Below are 18,105 nucleotides of genomic sequence, written 5' to 3'. Positions count from 1 at the left end.
TGTTTCAGCTGCTGGTCTATGAGTTTGGATAATACCATGAAGCGCCACACTGAGAAATCCACCAAGCACTGGTTCTCCATCTATCAGATGCTTGAGAAGCACATGCAGGAACAAACAGAAGAGCAGGAAGGTAACACCTGTCAGACAGTGCCTGCTTATTCAGAGGGCCCAAGCTGAACTGGAGTGCTGCACAGTGTGGGATTTACCTGCACCCATGTCCCCTCCTGCCACTGCTTTCACAGGGAGGCGTCATTTGACCTCATGGTATTCCTGAGTGGTCAGCCAAGAAAGCCGTGTATTTCTTCTCTTAATGACAAAAGTCAGAGAGGTTTAAGTGACTATTTCCCGAGAGTAGAGAATTAGTCATAAGGTTTCCTTAGGCTCTATATCCATGAGACAAGTCAAAATGAATGTTGCTTTCTTGGTAGGTAGCAGTTAATGTGTTTGACTTTAAAAGTGTTTCATTTCATACTTACAATGAGCACCTCATAATTCAGTTTCATAATTTGCTGGGAGTGCATTTAATACATCCTGAGTACAACTTGTTTCTAAATCAGCTTGGAATTTAGCTGCGATCCTTGCTTCAAAGCTTCCTTGTGATCTCTGCTCGACTGCCATCCCTCAGTGGGTGCCCTAGGAGACTGCATACATGTTATGAATAGGGAATGATGGTTGCAGGCACATGTATGTTTTCCTCTTTGAATCTCTACAGATGACAAGCAGATGACCCTGATGTTGCTGGTCAGCACGTTACAAGCATTTATTGAAGGATCCTCACTGGGAGAATTCCATGTACGCCTTCAGATGTTACTGGTTTTCCATTGTCATGTCTTGCTGATGCCACAAGTTGAAGGAAAAGGTAAGGAGACACCATTTTTTTCTTTACTTTTATGCTGCAGTGTTATAATGGGTTAGACTTTGAATTCTCCTCATGATACAGGTATCTTATTGCATACCAGGTTTTAAACACTTTTAGTCATCTTTCACTTTAATGTGATTCACAGGAGATGTAGAGATAAACATTCGATTAAAGTACAGGCTGGTTATTAGTGAAGCGCTGACTACTGAACTCTGGCAGAGGTAACCTGCCAGGTGCAGAGCTCGGGCCCGAACTGGCATGCTGAGGCGGCATGCCTTTCTGTCTAGACGGTGGTATGTCCTGCTGAGCTTCTGCTTGATCCAGGCCATTGTTAGCTTCTCTGATGTAGTGAGAACACTGCCACTCATCAAGCACCTGCACACAAAACTCCTACTGTCAGTTACTTTCCCCTGACTGCAGCAACTTGGATAACACTGTCACTGTAAAATGAGTATAGAGTGTAGGTGAATGAGCAGTCACGGTGAGCCTCTCAATATGCCACCTTTTAAACAGGCTCAGTTTCTGCTGACTTTACAATAAGATTTAGAGAAAGGGTTTGAAATTAAATTTAGCAGAATGTCTGAGTACACCATCTTTAAGAAAAAAGTGCAACAAGAAATTTCGCTACAAGCTGAAATGAAAAGGTAGGGTAGTTGTTGACAGCCTGCCTCTCTGGGAACTGCTAAATTCAGATAGGCTCCCTGATGAGCCTATGAAACATACTGTAAACTTATTACCTGAAGAGTAATGAGGAAGGCACATCTCTGAAATGTGACCCCCACAGGTGGAGCCAGTAGCACATGTAGCAAGTGTGGTGTTTTTGTTTCCTTTTCATTTCTTCCAGATTCACTTTGCAGTGTTCTATGGAATTTGTACCATTATTACAAGCAATTCTTTGACCGGGTCCAGGCCAAAATTGTGGAACTTCGTTCCCCCCTAGAAAAAGAACTTAAAGTAAGATGAACAGCTGTCATGATCACTCTTGGGAGAGTAAAATCAGCAAATTGTTTTTATTTAGTTCTGTTCTTTCATCTGTTTAACAATGAGGCAGGGGCTCTGGGGAATGGAGGAGAGCATTGCAACTGCCCAGGAGGATGGCAAGATGTACATTCTGTGGCATTGGCTCCATTGTGACCTGGCTCAGTTCCTGAGGGGCTAATGGAGTAGCCCGTCAGAGACTCCTCAAGAGAATTGCCCCAGGTGTCTGTTAGTGCTTGCTCCCCTGGTCTTACCAGGCTGATCTTCCAGCTCAGAGGAGCACTGTCCATGTGCCATGAGGTGCCACGGGGTAATGAGGACCCTCTTTTTTTTTTTTTTAAGTTTTTAATTATTTTAGAGGGGAAGGGATAGATAGAAACATCAGTGAGAGAGAAACATCAACATCGATCTGCTGCCTCCGGCATGCCCCCTGCTGGGGATTGAGCCCGCAAGCCAGGCATGTGCCCTTCTCGGAATCAAACCCTGTGACCTCTTGGTGTATGGGTCTATGCTCAACCACTGACCACACTGGCCAGGCATGAGGACACTCTCTTTTTGATACTTTCAGTGGTGGTGGAACCAACCCTGATATGAGCCAGAGTACATATCAGGTGACCTTTTGATTATAGCAGTAGTTCTTTTCATTCCTTTGAGACAAACACTGGTTCCTTTTTTAGACTTGTTTTGTTCACTGACAGCCCTGTGTTTGGGGTGGAGTGGGCTCTGGTCTTTGGCAAACAGATGATCTTAAAAGAAACAGAATGATACCAGGTTTACAAAGCCATCCCTTGAGCTTCATTTATTTTACAGGAATTTGTTAAAATATCCAAGTGGAATGATGTCAGCTTCTGGTCCATTAAACAATCTGTGGAAAAGACACACAGGTAATTCATCTTTTAAAGCTGGGGGTGACTAAAGCTCAGAATTTGTGAATGGTAGGTAGCAAGATTACATTGTTATAATGGCCTGACTTAGTGCTGCCTAAACGTATTATAAAACACAAGATTGTTTTGGTGTGGCTTTCCAACACCATCCCCTACCACCCAAAGCCTGGTCTACCTGCAGGCTGGATTGATGTGCCTTGAGGTGAAGCAGACTGTGTGCTGTGGAAAGGCTGAATCTTCTTCCACCCACCAGCTGTTTTACCTTGAGTAAAGTGATCCCACCATCTCTGGCTTTAGTTATTTTCTTCTAGAAAAGGGAGATGACAATACTTGTCATATTTATTCTTTTAAAATATGATTGTGAGTATCTAATGGAACTCATTGTATACAAAAGGTAAGTTACATGTGTACACAGTATGATGTTATTTTTACATTTCCTCACTTCCATCCATTTTTCCCTCCTCATCTCTGCTATTGTCTGGGGCCAGGACCCTCTTTAAATTCATGAAGAAATTTGAAGCTGTCCTCAGTGAACCCTGCCAGTCATCCCTGGTGGAGAGTGACAAGGAGGAACAGCCTGACTTTTTGCCGCAGCCAACAGAAGCAGCCACGAGTGAAGCATCACCCATTCAGAATCTGAACAAGGCTCTGAGGGAGACTCTGCTAGCCCGGCCAGCAGCTGCGCAGGTACTAGCTTGAGGAATAGTGTTTCTTATGCCTAGGCCAGTCAGATGGGATTTATGCTTTCTGTGTAAGGAATGTTCTTAGAACTAGGTGAGGAAATACCTTAAATTCTTGCTCTTTGGATGTATTTAGCATTTGTATGTCTGCCTGACCTCACTACAGAATAAGATAAAAAGCCAGGATCCTGGTGCTGAAAGTTTAATGCTAGCCTAAGAGAAATAAGTATGCTTGTTTGTGAACATTTCATTTACCTATGACAGAAGATTTGAAGCATCAGTGTAGGAATATGCCATTGGAGCTGCCTTTGGGTGCTAACACTGAAGCTACTGCACCGGGAGTGAATGTATGTAGTGATGTGCTAGTTTATAGTGGTTGCTGATGACCATGGTGTAAATACTCTCACCGTGGCCAATTTCAAGCACCAAGAGTTAAGTGGTGGCTTGCAAAATTCCTGAAAATGTAATAGTCATAGAGACTTTGAGTGAATAGGTCTATTACAGGATGTGTGTTCCTGCTTTCTATCCTTGGTTGTAGGGAGATCCAGGATTTGGGGAGGGGAGCATGCCTCAAGAGAGTAATCACTTTTGCCTTCTTCCTGTACTTCCCAACCTGGATCCATAGAGGGAGCAACGGAGTTCTTCAATCTATTTTTAATATTTTAATAGTACAGAAAGCATAATAGAAATTGAGCATATAGCCATGATATGGCTCTACAGATAAGATGGTTGCCAGGTGTATTTTCTTTTAATTGTATTTGTCAGCTCACTGCTTCTGTCATGCTGATCTAAAACTTTGACATGCTATTAATGACAACACAGGGATTTCAGAGATTCTTAGGGGGGGAAATAATGAAAATATGCCCCTGTGGATGAAAGCTTTTTCCTTCATCTACTATCTGGGTTCTTGATATTTGAACTGGAAGTGGTGGGCGGGGAGAGATGGCAGTAGAAGAAGGATTTGGCAGATCAGTGTAGCCTTGCTGGGCAGCACAGCACTTCAAAGGCAGCATGCATATTCATCCTGCTGCATCCAGAGATGAGAACCAGAGTCTCTTATGGCTGGCACTGTTGTTGCCAGAGGTGAGGTGGGGTCCTTTGCTGCTGTGATCTCATTTTCTAAATAGCCACGGTTCATGCCTATTTTAATTTCGGTGATGCTACATGTATTCCTGTGAGACTTCAGAAGAGAGTTTAATATTTGCTGAGCTGGGTGTGTGTGGAGGGTGAAGCATTTACATTTAGTGCCTGAGCAGGTTAGTGCTATTCCTTGTGTTCTTGGCAGGAAGACCAAACCATGTTCTGTCTCGTAGGCCACAGTTCCAGAACAGTGTCTGGGTGCCCCTTTCCCCTCGGAGGGTGAGCTTCTGTATCGCTTGCCGAAGCTCACAAAACGAATGAGGAAGATGTGCCTGACGCTCATGAAGGAAAGCCGCCTCCCTCACCTAGTGGATGGCCTCGATCAGTTCACCGGTGGGTGCCTGCAGCCAGGGGCGAGGGTAGGGTTTGCTCTCTCGTGTTTTTCCCAGTGGCCCAGCAGGGCTGGGAATTTGTCACCTATGTCCTTTTTTGACATCTTGAATACTGTTGAGTAGTTAATTGAATAAACAAGTGGGCTAAAAACCAGCTGAGCCCAGATATAGGAGCCAGCTGAAATGACACAAACTTTCCATTTTCCTCTTGTCCTCACATCTAAACTAGTGGTGTTATGCCATTTTATAGCAGCCTTGTCTATATCAGATCCTGTTGTTTGCGGCCCTGAGTAGAGGGTCACGGAGATGGATTTCCCAGAGTTTGGAATCTGTCTCTGCCTCTCAAAATGTTGTCTCTTAAGTTAAAGAAAAAGGAAGATTCACCCACAGCCCTCTTGCTTTCTTCACTTCAGAGCGGTGTAGCAGTTTCATCTCCCTGAGCACTTTTGCTCAGGGACTTGAGAACCAAGATTTGCTCAGTAGTATAACACTAGCGGCTAGGGAGAGGACTCCAGCATTTAGTAGGTGTTGGGACTCTTGGCAGCCCTTTACCACTTCCCCCAGGGTGTACGGTGTCAGTGAGGCTGGTCCTTCTTTCTTTCTTTCTTTCTTTCTTTCTTTCTTTCTTTCTTTCTTTCTTTCTTTCTTTTTTTTAAATATATTTTATTGATTTTAGAGAGGAAGGGAGAAGGAGAGAGAGAGAGAAACATCAATGATGAGAGAGAATCTTTGATTGGCTGCCTCCTGCACCCACCCCCCCCACCCCCCACCCCCACTGGGGATCGAGCCCACAACCCAGGCATGTGCCCTTGGCCGGAATCGAACCCGGGACCCTTCAGTCCGCAGACCAACGCTCTATCCATTGAGCCAAACCAGCTAGGGCATGGTCTTGGGTACTTTTAACACATTAATGAGCCTGGGGATTTCCATATTTCTGTTTCCCCCCAGGTGAAGTAATTTCCTCTGTGAGGGAGCTGCAGAGCTTACAGGTGGAGCCCTCTGCAGAGAAGGAGAAGCAGCGGTCAGAAGCCAAGCACATTCTCATGCAGAAGCAGCGAGCATTGGCAGACCTCTTTAAGCACCTTGCAAAAACCGGTAAGGTTCTCACTTGAAACCCAATGGAGTATAATCACCAGCTTTTAGGGAGAAAAACAGCATGGATGATTTGAAGGAACTTTCTAGAAACAGTGGAGACAGTGAGAAATAGAAGGTGGCTGGCAAGGTTTTAAAATGCCATTCTAAGAGTTCCAGTCACACTCATACAAAAATGGTGTGATGAACTGTCTGTGACTCCCAAATATTTTCAGTTTTGTAATGAGGTTTCTCAGAAATTATGTTTTTTATTTTCATCACCTTTTGTTGTACAGCACCCACCCTTCCAGCATCGCTTAGAGAGCAGTGCTTCTCAAACTTCAGTACTTGTATGAGTCACTCGGGGAATCTTAAGGTGCACAAGTAGATCTGTTTTGGTGGGTGTGGCGCAGGGCCTGGGCATCTGCTTTCCAGTAGGCTGCTTGGTCGATGCTGTTCCGAGGACTTGACTTTGAGCAGCAATGGCATTGAGGGGCAGGAGCGGGGCAGGGCACATCCACTCTCTCCTCAGCATCTTTACTCAAACACATGCGACTTACTTCCTAGGTTTGTCGTATCGCAAAGGTCTTGCCTGGGCCCGTTCCAAAAACCCTCAAGAGATGCTTCATCTTCGCCCGTTGGATCTCCGGAGCGCATTGTCTATAGTCAGCAGCACTCAGGAGGCAGATTCTAGGTTTGTTTGTTTAATTATAAATGGAGCCAGTCATGTAAGCCTCCATGTCCTCATTTGCCAAAGGGGATAACAATACCTCTCTTCTAGCATTGCTCTAAAGATAGCATTTAGACCAGTGCCTGGCTCAGGATCTGGCTCCTGGTGAGCATTCAGCAAGTGTTAATTTTCTCCCTTCTTTTTCCTTTCTCTTTTCTTGTATTTGCCTCTTCAATTATCTTTTGGTCCTTTGATTTTCCTGAGGTCTCTACTTCATTGGAATGCACAAGTGAACATCTGTGAGAGTATAGCCACAGTTTTGGCTCTTTCACAAATATAAACCTTTTATAAATTGTAATATATTCTTGAATTTGAGAGCCTAGAATCTTTGAGACAGAGCTGCCTCTGTTAACTATGGCGAGGTTGTTGTAAATGCTGATTTTCATGAACTGGGTATTGCATACATTTGTGTTTAGTTTGCTTAGTAGCCTTCTTGGTGCTTTAAATTGTAGTTCAACACAACATTGTAAACAGTACAGATTTTCCATAAACATTCTGATTTTCAGTTTTTAAGAGAATTTGGCCAGGTGGGCTAGCTTTCCCATGTGGTCAGAAGAGGCTCTCTCCCTTTGACAGAACACATGCTCTCCGTTCACAGTGCTCCCTAACAATCCTTGTTCTCCCACATGGAGGTCAGCTGTCATTGCCATGTATCATTTTTGTGCTTGGCTCTCCTTAATCATGTGACATCTGCTTGGCCTTTCTAGGCATTGGGATTTATGACCTAGCCTCCACTGCCAAGATAATTACTAAGTTTCCATTAAGGAAATCATATGGTCATCATCATTTATCTCCCCACTATACTTTCAGTGCTAAGTACATGATACATCCTTTGCATAAAGGACTCATGAATGCCTCATATAAATAAATCTATTCAGACTCTCAGCTTTTGGTTGTGGCTAAATATATCAATCTCTGAATCGTTAGGATTTGGGGTGGGATAAGTGATTTTAATTAAGTAAATCACATTTTAATTTTTTTTTTTTCAGGCTGCTTACAGAAATCTCGTCTTCGTGGGATGGGTGCCAGAAGTATTTTTATCGCTCTCTTGCACGACACGCCAGACTTAGCGCAGCCCTAGCAGCTCCTGTCAAGGTTAGAGTGGTAGCCCCTCAGAATTGCCAGGGCCCAGGGAGCTCCAGCTCTGTCATCCCAGGGCAGAACATCATTAAACTTACAATACAAATCAGTGTAATTTTGTGCCTAATCAGAGAGCATCTTATAATAAATTTTGTTACATTTGCTAACAGGGCCAAATGCATAAGAAAAATTATTAAACATAAACTTCAAATTCAGAATACCACCTTCAGATCTTTTTCCTTTATGAACTGAGAAAAGACCACTAATAACCCAATTTTGGTGTGAAACCTAGTTTCTATTCGTGGAATGTCAATGATCTGTGGGAGCATAATTTGAGAAGCAGTGCTTAGAAAGATCAATGTGGCTCACGCCTCTAGAATGCAGCACACCCAAAGCTTATCGACTGCTCTTCCCCTGGGGTTGGCCAGCAGTACCCTCAGCGCCTTTCCTTCTCCCCCGCTAGGAAATGGGCGTGGGCAGCATTGAGCGGTGTAAGGGGTTCTCGGCACATTTGATGAAGATGCTTATCCGACAGCGGCGCTCCCTGACCACGCTGACTGAGCAGTGGATCCTCCTCAGGTAACAGCGGACTAGTTGGGTTTGTGGCCTGAATTAGCAAGAATTCTGTGGGTCAGCTCAGGGTTGCTGCATGTGCTGCCCTCAGTTGTGAAATGAAATCTGAGGCCTGAAAAGACAGGTAGGGTTTCTCCTGGCTTCTGGTGATGTGCCTCTGCCCCCTGGTTCTGACAATATTCTCAGGAGAAGGGGGCCTGGGAGATGAGTTCAGAGCTGCGCCAGACAGTAAATATGACCATGGCTGAACTGCACTGGGTCTGGAAAGGGCATCAGTGGCTGACAGTCTGTGCCGGCTGAGAGACAGGGTTGTGTTCATGGATAGGACCTCCCAGTCTCAGCACAAATCAGATCTGAGTCTGCTTCAGTTTGTTGGGCTTTTTGGATCACACAGTTTCAATGTGCTCAGCCATACATGGGCGCTCCTCAATGGAAATAGATATTTAAAAGGTCAGGACAGTTGGGAAGTCTGTCATCATCTATTGAGTGTCGAGAGGCAGTATTTCCAGACTAATCACTTCAATTTTAGGTATTTGCTGCTCGCTCATAGGGTTTATTGAGCAAAGTGTATTACATTTACTAGATTTTTTTTTTTTAAAGTGGTGTGACTTGCATGTGAGAGGGCTGTAAGGGGTCAGGTGATAAGCAGTAAGTGTTGATGCTTGTGAAAGACTGAGGGATGTGTCTAGGTGCTTTGGAAGGCATTTGAATAGACTTCTTACCTATTGGAGGGATCCTCCACACCCCCCCCTTTTTTTTTTAATGTGAAAAAGCCCATACTTGCTTTAGAAAGAATGAATTTACTGTTAAAAAACAACATGGTGACAGAGTTTAAGGTGCCTTGTGTTTTTCCCATGGCTTTCTCTGCACAGAAACCTCCTCAGCTGTGTGCAGGAGATTAAGGGCAGGCTGACAGGGCCACTGCTCTACCCCGTGGCCTTCCCGCCCCAGGACGGTGTGCAGCAGTGGACAGAGAGGCTGCAGCACTTGGCCATGCAGAGCCAGATCCTGCTTGAGCAGCTCTCCTGGCTCCTCCAGTGCTGCCCCGACACAGCGTCAGCTCCAAGCCAAGGTGATGCCCGGGCACAGGGTCAGTCTTCTACCCTCTGCCCGGAAGGACCAGAGCTCACCACGGGGCAGCTTTCCAGAGCAGTGCTGGACTTCAGCCCATCAGATCTGAGCTATCCATCCCCAGTACCTGGCAATCAGCTGCCCTCCGGTTGCCGGATGCGGAAACAGGACCAGCTTTGGCAACAGTCAACTTCGAGATTAACTGAGATGCTAAAGACCATTCAAACAGTGAAAGCTGACGTTGACAGAATTAGGCAGCAGTCTTGTGAGACTCTCTTTCATTCTTGGTGAGTGTGCTTATGCCTCTGCTCTTCCTCTGTGTGCTTGGGTACTTGCTCAGAGTTTAGTGATGGGTAAAATTATGCAAGGGCTTAAGTCCTCCGTTTTTCAGTGGACAGGCATAGTGCTTTGTGGCATATGTGTAGCAGTTTCACATACAGCGAGTTTTAGTTGTTGGAGGGAGGACTGTGTGTGTGTGTGGGCAGGGAGGCGCGGTGCATACCCCATTCCTTTCAACATTGTGGCATTTCTGTTGTTGCAGGAAAGATTTTGAAGTTTGCTCTTCTGGGCTGAGTTGCCTGTCCCAGGTGTCAGCTCATTTGCAAGGCCTAGAGTCCTTGTTCATTCTTCCAGGGATGGAGGTTGAGCAAACAGACCAACAAATGGCATTAGTTGAGAGCCTGGAATATGTCAGAGGAGAAATCGGTAAAGCCACAGATGACTTTACTACCTGGAAGACACATCTTCTCACGTCAGGCAGCCAAGGAGGTAAGGACTGTTATTCAGTAAGGGAGGAAAAGCCCAGCATAGGAATGATGTCTTATAGACAAAGTCTAGATTATACTAAAGACACATACTGTTTCATTCTAAACATATCTGTCCAGAGTTCTAAGGCAGACAGGTGTGGTTGGACCCACAGCTCTTATTTTCCTACATTCGTTCGTGTCCCTTGCCTTTGGATTGCCGTCATGTCACTCTCTTTGTAGCACACGTGTATGGAGACACCACAGGCTCCCTCAGCTGTTACAGACAGTTCTCCCTTACACCAGAAAGCTGAGGGTGGCATTTGACTAAGTGTCTATACACACCATTTAAACTGTTATTTTCATATTTTTTACATTATTTTAGCAAAATTGTTTTAATATAAGACGATAACCTTGTAGCTTTATTTAGGTAGGGACTGTGTCTCATCTTTGTATCCAGCATAGCTTGGCACAGTGGCTGATCCATAGTAGGTGCTTACAGGTGGTCATTTTTTAAAATAACAAGTGAACATTGGCAATGGTTTCCTGACACAAGTGATCGGATTTTTTGTTTGTTTGTTTGTACCATTTACTTAATAGGAAACCAACTATTGGATGAAGGGTTTGTGGAAGATTTTGCAGAGAAAATGGAAACTGCCATCCGGTCCATCCTTTATGCCATCCAGAACTTAGCAGAAAGAAATAGTAAAAAGACAGATGAGAACACTGACCAGATAAGGCCACAGGAAGAGGATGGTATGTCTGAAATCAGGCAAACGTTAGTTTCATATTTGATTTAATTTTTCAATTTGATGATTTATCTTTGTGACTGAATATTTAAGGACAGATGTTTTAAATAAATGACTGGATGAATGGGGATGAAAAGGGTTTATCTTCAGTTATTCATCATGTCATTCTTTTCAGCAGGCTTTGAGAGACTACAATCAGGACATCTAACAAAACTCTTAGAGGAAGACTTGTGGGCTGACGTGAGCACTTTGCATGTGCAGAAAATAATTTCTGCTATCTCTGAGCTGTTGGAGAGACTGAAATCATGTGGTGAGGACGGCACAGCAGCAAAGCATATGGTAATCAACTGTTCTTTATAAGCTTCTTGCTGTCGGGAGTTGGCTGAGCAAAGGCAGAGGGGGTTTCACCTCGCCATGTGGGTGGTCCTAAAGCAGGCCTCTGTGGCAAAATCACTAGGAATTTGCTTTCTTTATAGATGTAAACGCCATTGATAAACTTTGAAAAGCTTAGGGCTTGTTAGCTAAGAGTTACAGTTGTAAGATGCCCAGGTACAAAAATGCTAGCAATCCAGAATATCCATTATCTTGGTATTTTATATCCTAACCACATTCTCCTGAGTATTCGATGTTCAGTTTGCTGCCATTAACTAAAGTTTAGTGGCCACACTCTGCAAATACCATTCCTTTCCCAATAAGCCAGCAGAGGAAGCTATCACATCCATTAAGTCCTGAGAGGCAACTTACTTTGTAGGACACTGTATGTCACTCTGTATTATTGCCTCCAGTGCCAGTTGATTCCCAATGGAATTTGTTTATAAACATTTCATTTACAAAAACAAACAACTTTGTTAACTAAATGAGATTTAAGTGACTGAGAATTTAAAGTGTACGGTGTGTGAACAAGGAAGAAATCCCAGTGAGCAGGCGTTTGTGCATGTTAAAAATACATAACCCCTACCACTAGTGACATTTAGTACCTTAAATTCACAGTGTTGTTACAACCTATGTTATTATATAGTTCCAGAACATTTTCATTACCATTTTGATCACCCCAAGGGAAACCCAGTACCCCTTTAGCAGTGTGACCAGGCCTTCTGATCTGCTTTGCTCCCAGTTCTTCAGCCAGCCCTGCTGCTGGTTGGTGCGCCTGCTGCCCATGCTCTCCAGGTACTCAGACCTCGTCCTCTTCTTCCTGACCATGTCTTTGGCAACTCATCGTAGCACTGCAAAGCTGCTCTCTGTGCTTACCCAGGTCTTTACGGAGCTTGCTCAGAAGGTAAGGACTACTCATGTGGAGCACCGTGGGCAGCTGGAACATTCTGTACCATTAGTGTTTGGTTTAATGGGCTTTTATTTTGGGCCTTCACACATTTGCTCTCCCTGTGGATTATTTATGCAAGGCTTTGTCTGGCACCCTTTTAGTAAGCCTATTTCAGCTGTAGTCTTGGAACCTACAGACACCTCACTGATGAGCTCGCTCGACTCCAGAGGCTGTCTGATGGCTGCAGCTTTTCACAGCCTTCTCTCATGTTTGAAGTCGTCTTCAATTAACTCCCAGCTAGATTTCTAGGATAGATGAATCTGTAAGGCTAAGTTTTCTTTAAATCATTTCTATGTAATTATGATGAAATGGTAATGGAGCTTTTAACATTAGGTGGAGCATTTTTCTTTAATTGGGAAATCACTCATTCATGCATTCATTCATTCGGCCCCTGCACCCAGCAGGAGACAGCCAAATCTAACAGACTCAGCATGGTGTGGTAATCGGATCATGAGGTATCCATTTCTCAAGTTACTCATGTGACCTCTCTGAACCTCACTTTCCTCATTTGTAAAATGAGATCTGCCTATACTCTTTAGCATTTTTGTGATAATTTCAATTGAATGTGTACATTTTTGTTTTGTTTTTATTTCTTTAGTATTCCAAGATTTTCTCCAAATTTAAGTACAGTACAGATGAGATTCATTTGAGGGAGATAGGAATTTACAAACTGAAGGTAGGGTCTAGGTTTCTTATAAACAGTTGAGAGTTCCTAGTTCTGAGTATCTGGAGTACTGGAAAGGGTCCAAGAATGGAAGGCAAGCCCATGCCTTGTTTCTAGAGGATAAATATGTGTATTTGTTGAGTAATAAATAAATGGATGCGTCTCCGATTTGCCCCCTCTATCTGATGAGCACTGAGCCAGTCTTACACATCCCATCATTTCTTGGTGGTGACTCTGCATGCAAACGATGGTAGCAGAACAATGTGTGGTGAGGGTGCCCTGAGATTCGGGTTAGCTGTGTTTTGTCTACTTGCACATTGTACTGGTCTGATAGGTTCTAGAATGATTTTGGCCTTGTGACTTGTGTGTGTGTTGGGGTGTGTTGTGGAGGAGGAAGTGGTTCTGATATAAGCAAGGTGTTGGGAGCCCAGCGGCTGTCCCAGCTGCAGCGACTGTAGTGGTGTGCCCTGCAAGATATCTGAATGTTTCCTGTGTGGTCTTATTCTGCCTGTATCTGAATATCATTTGTTTTTTTTTTTAATAATGTAGCTCAATGGGAAAGTTAGGTAAGTTAACAAATAAGTGTTTTCAGTGACTTTCCTGAAAGTGAGTTTGCCTTTCCTTTTTTTTTTTTTATGTCCATATTGTATTTATTCGTATCCTTTCTGAGTAGTGCTGAGGGAACTTGAAGTAGATTGGACCAAAGACCTTGTATGCATATATGCATAACCCATGGACATAGATAATAGGGTGCTGAAGGCCTGGGGTATGGGTGGGGGATTGGACGGGGCTAAAGGGAGAAAAAGGGGACATACGTAATACTTTCAACAATAAAGAATTATTTTAAAAAATTTGTTTTAAAGAAAATAGGTTGGACATGGCACTAAAATAATCTAGATTGTAATTACAGCACTTAATCCATAAAAAAGCTGTTTCTTTGTAACTAAGTCATAATCACTGGTCTTGGATCTTCCTTTTTAGTTGGCAACTTATTTTTAACTTATTTTTAGTACATTTTCATCCTCAGAATGACAAATATCTTGATAGCTTGTATTTTCTAAACTTAAGTTTCTCATTCAGAGCCACTATTCAATTTTATCTATTCAATTTTGTCCCACACACTAAAGTAGTTGAATTTGCTTGTCAGTTCTTTTCCAACATGAAACACAGTGTTGTTAACACTCCCCAAACTTTACTGTGTCTGGCCTTGTTCTTCACTCTAGACCCCACACTGTTCCAGGTGCCAGGTGGCAGCCAGATGTGGCATGTTTCCCAAGAGGGACAGGTTTGCTTTAAGAGCTGGGGGAAGGCATATTTTTCAACATATTAAAATTTTATTTAAGGAGCATTGCACAAAATTTCCTTTTTTTTTAAAAAAAAATCTTCACCTGAGGATATTTATCCATTGATTTTTAGAGACAGTGGAAAAGAGAGGGAAAGACAGAGAGAAATATCGATGTGAGAGAAACACATCTATTGGTTGCTTCCTGCACGAGCCCCGACCAGGGCCCGGGCCAGGGAAGAGCCTGCAACTGAGGTACGTGCCCTTGGCTAGAATCGAACCTGGGACCCTTCGGTTCACAGGCCAATGTTCTATCTACTGAATCACACCAGCTAGCGCAAAATTTCCATTTTTCAAGTAAAGATGAAACCTCCCTCTTGTAGCATCTGCTTCAAGTTGCTGTACCTCCAGGGTTACATATCTTCTCCCTCTCTTCTTGGGCTTACTAATTTCAGAAGAAAATAAGAAGAAAAAGAAAACCCCTTTGGGATTTAGACACTGAGAGGTCTACTCTCTGACTTGCTCCTAAATACTTTACCTAGTATACGTCATTCAAATTTCTGTCTTGGCAAAATGACAAATTAACCATACACTAGAAGCCTCTTCAAAGCCAGAACCTCATATATTAAATCTGATGTCAAGCTTTGAAACTGCATAGTAACTGTTATCACCAAGGAAGAAAAGTTCAGAGGCCTACTATACTTCCATCAGATTTAAAATACTGATCTAGGAAAAGAATTAAGCATTCGTTAAAATTTTTTTGTGTGTGGTAGGACTGAAAATCTCCCTTTCTTTATTGCCTAACTGTTCACTCTTTCATGTTCAAGGGATTTTGCCTACCCAAAGAATTTATGGAAGATTCAGCAGGCGAGGGAGCAACTGAGTTTCATGACTATGAGGGAGGTGGAATTGGAGAAGGTGAAGGCATGAAGGATGTGAGTGACAAGATAGAAAATGAAGAACAGGTACGTTTCACATGCCTGAAACATGTACAGAGTTTACAGAAGACCGCTCCCCTTCCCCTTGCTTTTCAATAGTTAAATTACTGACATAAATGTCAATGGTTTTCAAACTGAGATCTGTGGACCTCTAAGAATACTCGGGTATGGTGAGTGGGTGTAAATAAAAAGCATAAAGATCACAGAAAGATACTTTGCAACTCAGTCACTGCTTATGGCTATAATTTGAGAGAGAGGTGATTTAAAAATGTTAAACGGGGAGATCGTTGCTGTTGATTTTCTAAAGTATTTTTGGTAGTAGTCCATTCGAGAATAAAAAGGTTGGCTTTTGGCTTTTCTTTATTTCTCAAATTTAACTTAACATATAGTATTTCCTAATAGGAAAAATTTAGAGTAAAAAGAATAAGCCTAATAGGAAAAGTACAACCCAATGCAAAAAAAAAAAACACGAAGCGGGGGGGAAAAAAACACCCAGAACAATTTGGCAGTATATAATAAATTTTAAATTGTGTTATCTTCTTTGACTTAGGAATTCCACTTTTTATAGAAATGCTAATAAGGATCAAAGATAATATACAGAGCAATACTGTAAGTCATTAAACAGAATGAGCTAGATTTATACGCATTAACATGGAAATATATCTAAAAGACAATTTTTTTAAGTTAAAAAAAAAGCATATCTCCAGTTTGTAAAGTATGATTCCCTTTTTATTTAAAAAGATGTCAGGAGGCAGGTATTAATACATAACACTTATATTAATATTTATGATGTATTCATGAACAAAAAGATGCACCAGAATGTTATTGATGGTAATTTCTTTGGAAGTTTTGGAAGATGGTGGTCCCATGGGAAACTTAACTCTTTCCGTTGTGCTTAGAATTCTTTTAATAAGGTTTTATTACTTTTGTATTTTAAAACGGGACTTTAAAAATTCATACATAACGGAAGAGATAACAATCATGAATCTTTCACCCCAAATACCACATAGAGTATATAGGACTATATAGTTTAAGGAGAAGTGAACAGAAGTGAACAAAGTTGCATTCACAGTGTGTTACTGTCTGTGAGAGATAAAAGTGACACAATATTAAAGACTAGAGGCCCAGTGCATGAAATTCGTGCACAGGTAGGGTCCCTAGGCCTGACTGGTGATCAGGGCTGATCAGGGTCTTCTGGCTGCTGGCCAGGTTCTTCCTTCCTGAGCTGCCGGATACCGGCCAGGGCCTACCTTCCCTGGCTGCTAGCCGGGGCCTCCCTTCGTTCCACGCTGCCCCCTGGTGGTCAGTGCACATCATAGCGAGCGATAGAACTCCCAGTCTCCTGGTCGAACTCCTGTGGGGACATTTTGCATATTAGCCTTTTATGTATATAGATATGGGCAATAAGATTGATGAATTTTTTAATCCTACAGAGAATACATATTCTTTTAAAATATGTCTGGATTCTTTTAAAAAAAAACAATTCACTTAAAACCACAACAAAATTTATTCTGTAATCACAAATGCAGTAAAACTGGAAATTAACTATAGAAATGTTACAGCACATGAGAAATTATTGTGTGGTTATCTGTGTTCTTCTTTTTCTCTTCCCAGAGATAACTTTATGCCATTAACCTTAGCATTTAACCTTATCATTTATATACATATTTATATTCTATTTAGAACTGAATAAACATTAGTTAAGTTACATTTGTTTGTCTTTTCTTTATGCTTTTTGATACAGGCAGAAGATACATTTCAGAAGGGTCAAGAAAAGGATAAAGAGGATCATGACTCAAAGTCAGACATTAAGGGCGAGGATAATGCCATTGAGATGTCAGAAGACTTTGATGGGAAGATGCATGATGGGGAGCTTGAAGAACAAGGTTTGAGACTATCTGTCACTGCATTCTTGCTTTTGAAAAATAATTATTTTAATCAGAAAGTTATGTGTTTCCAATAAGGAGCCTGTTGTCCTATTAGAATCTTTTGGGCCAAGTTGGTTATTCTGCATAACTGCAAATGAGGACATTAGCACTTGTGCACATGCCATCACCATCTCCACCCAGGTGGAGGTCCATAGTCAGTCTTGGAGATTCTTCTCTGAGGAACCTGAGACACTGGCTGATGCTCCTGCTGCCTCGTTGCTAAAGGCAGTGAGTGGGTACTGCCCTTCAGGGAAGTCCGAGAGAGGAAGGAGGCGATCTTAGTGGGGCTCTTAGCTCAAAAGTAAATTGTTCAGGTAGTTTTTAAAACTAACTTTTTCCACCATAAATACAAAAATAGTAGATATTTCTTGTAGACAATTTGGAATAAAAATGCAGGAATGAAATAGATACATACCCCTTAGGCTGACCATCCAAACCACTTAATAAATTTTGGTTTATTTATTTCCATTTATTATATACACACACATGCACTAGTGACTCAGTGCACAGGTTCATGCACATTGAAAGGAAATTAATTAGAAGGTGGCTGACGGGGCAGGACTGGGCGAGACAGGCCAGACATGCCCTGGAGCCAACCTCCCTCGGTCCCTCCCCAGTGTCTGCAGAGTAAGCGGGGTCCCTTTGGCAGGTGGGGGTCCCTTGGCCTGGCCTGCAGGGATCGGGCCTAAACTGGCTCTCCAACATCCCCCAAGGGGTCCTGGAGTGCGAGAGGACACTCTACTAAGTTGCTGTCATACAGGGTGTGGAACGCAAACGCAAGTGTGCAGTAAACCAGATTCGAAGCCGACAGTGCCCCAGAAACAACATAACCCAGGGCTGAAGGCCCCACTAGAAATCGGGCTCCCTCCTCTCTGGTTTCGTTGTGCGTCACCCAGGAACTGCTGCCAAGTCACTGCAGCTCGGCAGCTCCTGCATTGAGCGTCTGACCCCTGGTAGTCAGTGTGCAGCATACCCACCAGTTGAGGGGCAGAGGGACACTTAGCATATTAGCCGCCTGTGTGTGTGTATTCACAGGACATAAACAGTTTAACATATTATGAACATTCCCCTTGTCATTAAAA

At 42.9% G+C, this 18,105-nt stretch overlaps 1 protein-coding gene across 1 annotated transcript in view; it reads left to right on the top strand.

Annotated features, from left to right (window-relative positions):
* The window catches only part of MDN1 (midasin AAA ATPase 1), a 144,026-nt gene that overhangs the window by 103,709 nt on the left and 22,212 nt on the right, over positions 1-18,105 (top strand). Inside the window, exons 69-85 of the mRNA XM_014458412.2 lie at positions 9-130; positions 713-859; positions 1,704-1,813; positions 2,648-2,721; positions 3,210-3,408; positions 4,715-4,874; positions 5,822-5,968; positions 6,512-6,638; positions 7,664-7,769; positions 8,218-8,333; positions 9,200-9,685; positions 9,940-10,166; positions 10,742-10,897; positions 11,066-11,229; positions 12,005-12,166; positions 14,985-15,122; positions 16,840-16,981. Of these exons, the coding sequence (XP_014313898.1) occupies positions 9-130; positions 713-859; positions 1,704-1,813; positions 2,648-2,721; positions 3,210-3,408; positions 4,715-4,874; positions 5,822-5,968; positions 6,512-6,638; positions 7,664-7,769; positions 8,218-8,333; positions 9,200-9,685; positions 9,940-10,166; positions 10,742-10,897; positions 11,066-11,229; positions 12,005-12,166; positions 14,985-15,122; positions 16,840-16,981 (2,783 nt within the window). The remainder of the gene's footprint in view (positions 1-8; positions 131-712; positions 860-1,703; positions 1,814-2,647; positions 2,722-3,209; positions 3,409-4,714; positions 4,875-5,821; positions 5,969-6,511; positions 6,639-7,663; positions 7,770-8,217; positions 8,334-9,199; positions 9,686-9,939; positions 10,167-10,741; positions 10,898-11,065; positions 11,230-12,004; positions 12,167-14,984; positions 15,123-16,839; positions 16,982-18,105) is intronic.

This window comes from Myotis lucifugus, unplaced genomic scaffold, assembly GCF_000147115.1.
Source record: "Myotis lucifugus unplaced genomic scaffold, Myoluc2.0 scaffold_96, whole genome shotgun sequence".
NCBI classification, from domain to species: Eukaryota; Metazoa; Chordata; class Mammalia; order Chiroptera; family Vespertilionidae; genus Myotis; species Myotis lucifugus.
Note: the sequence above shows the minus strand (reverse complement) of the source record. Positions and strands in the feature narration are given on the sequence as shown.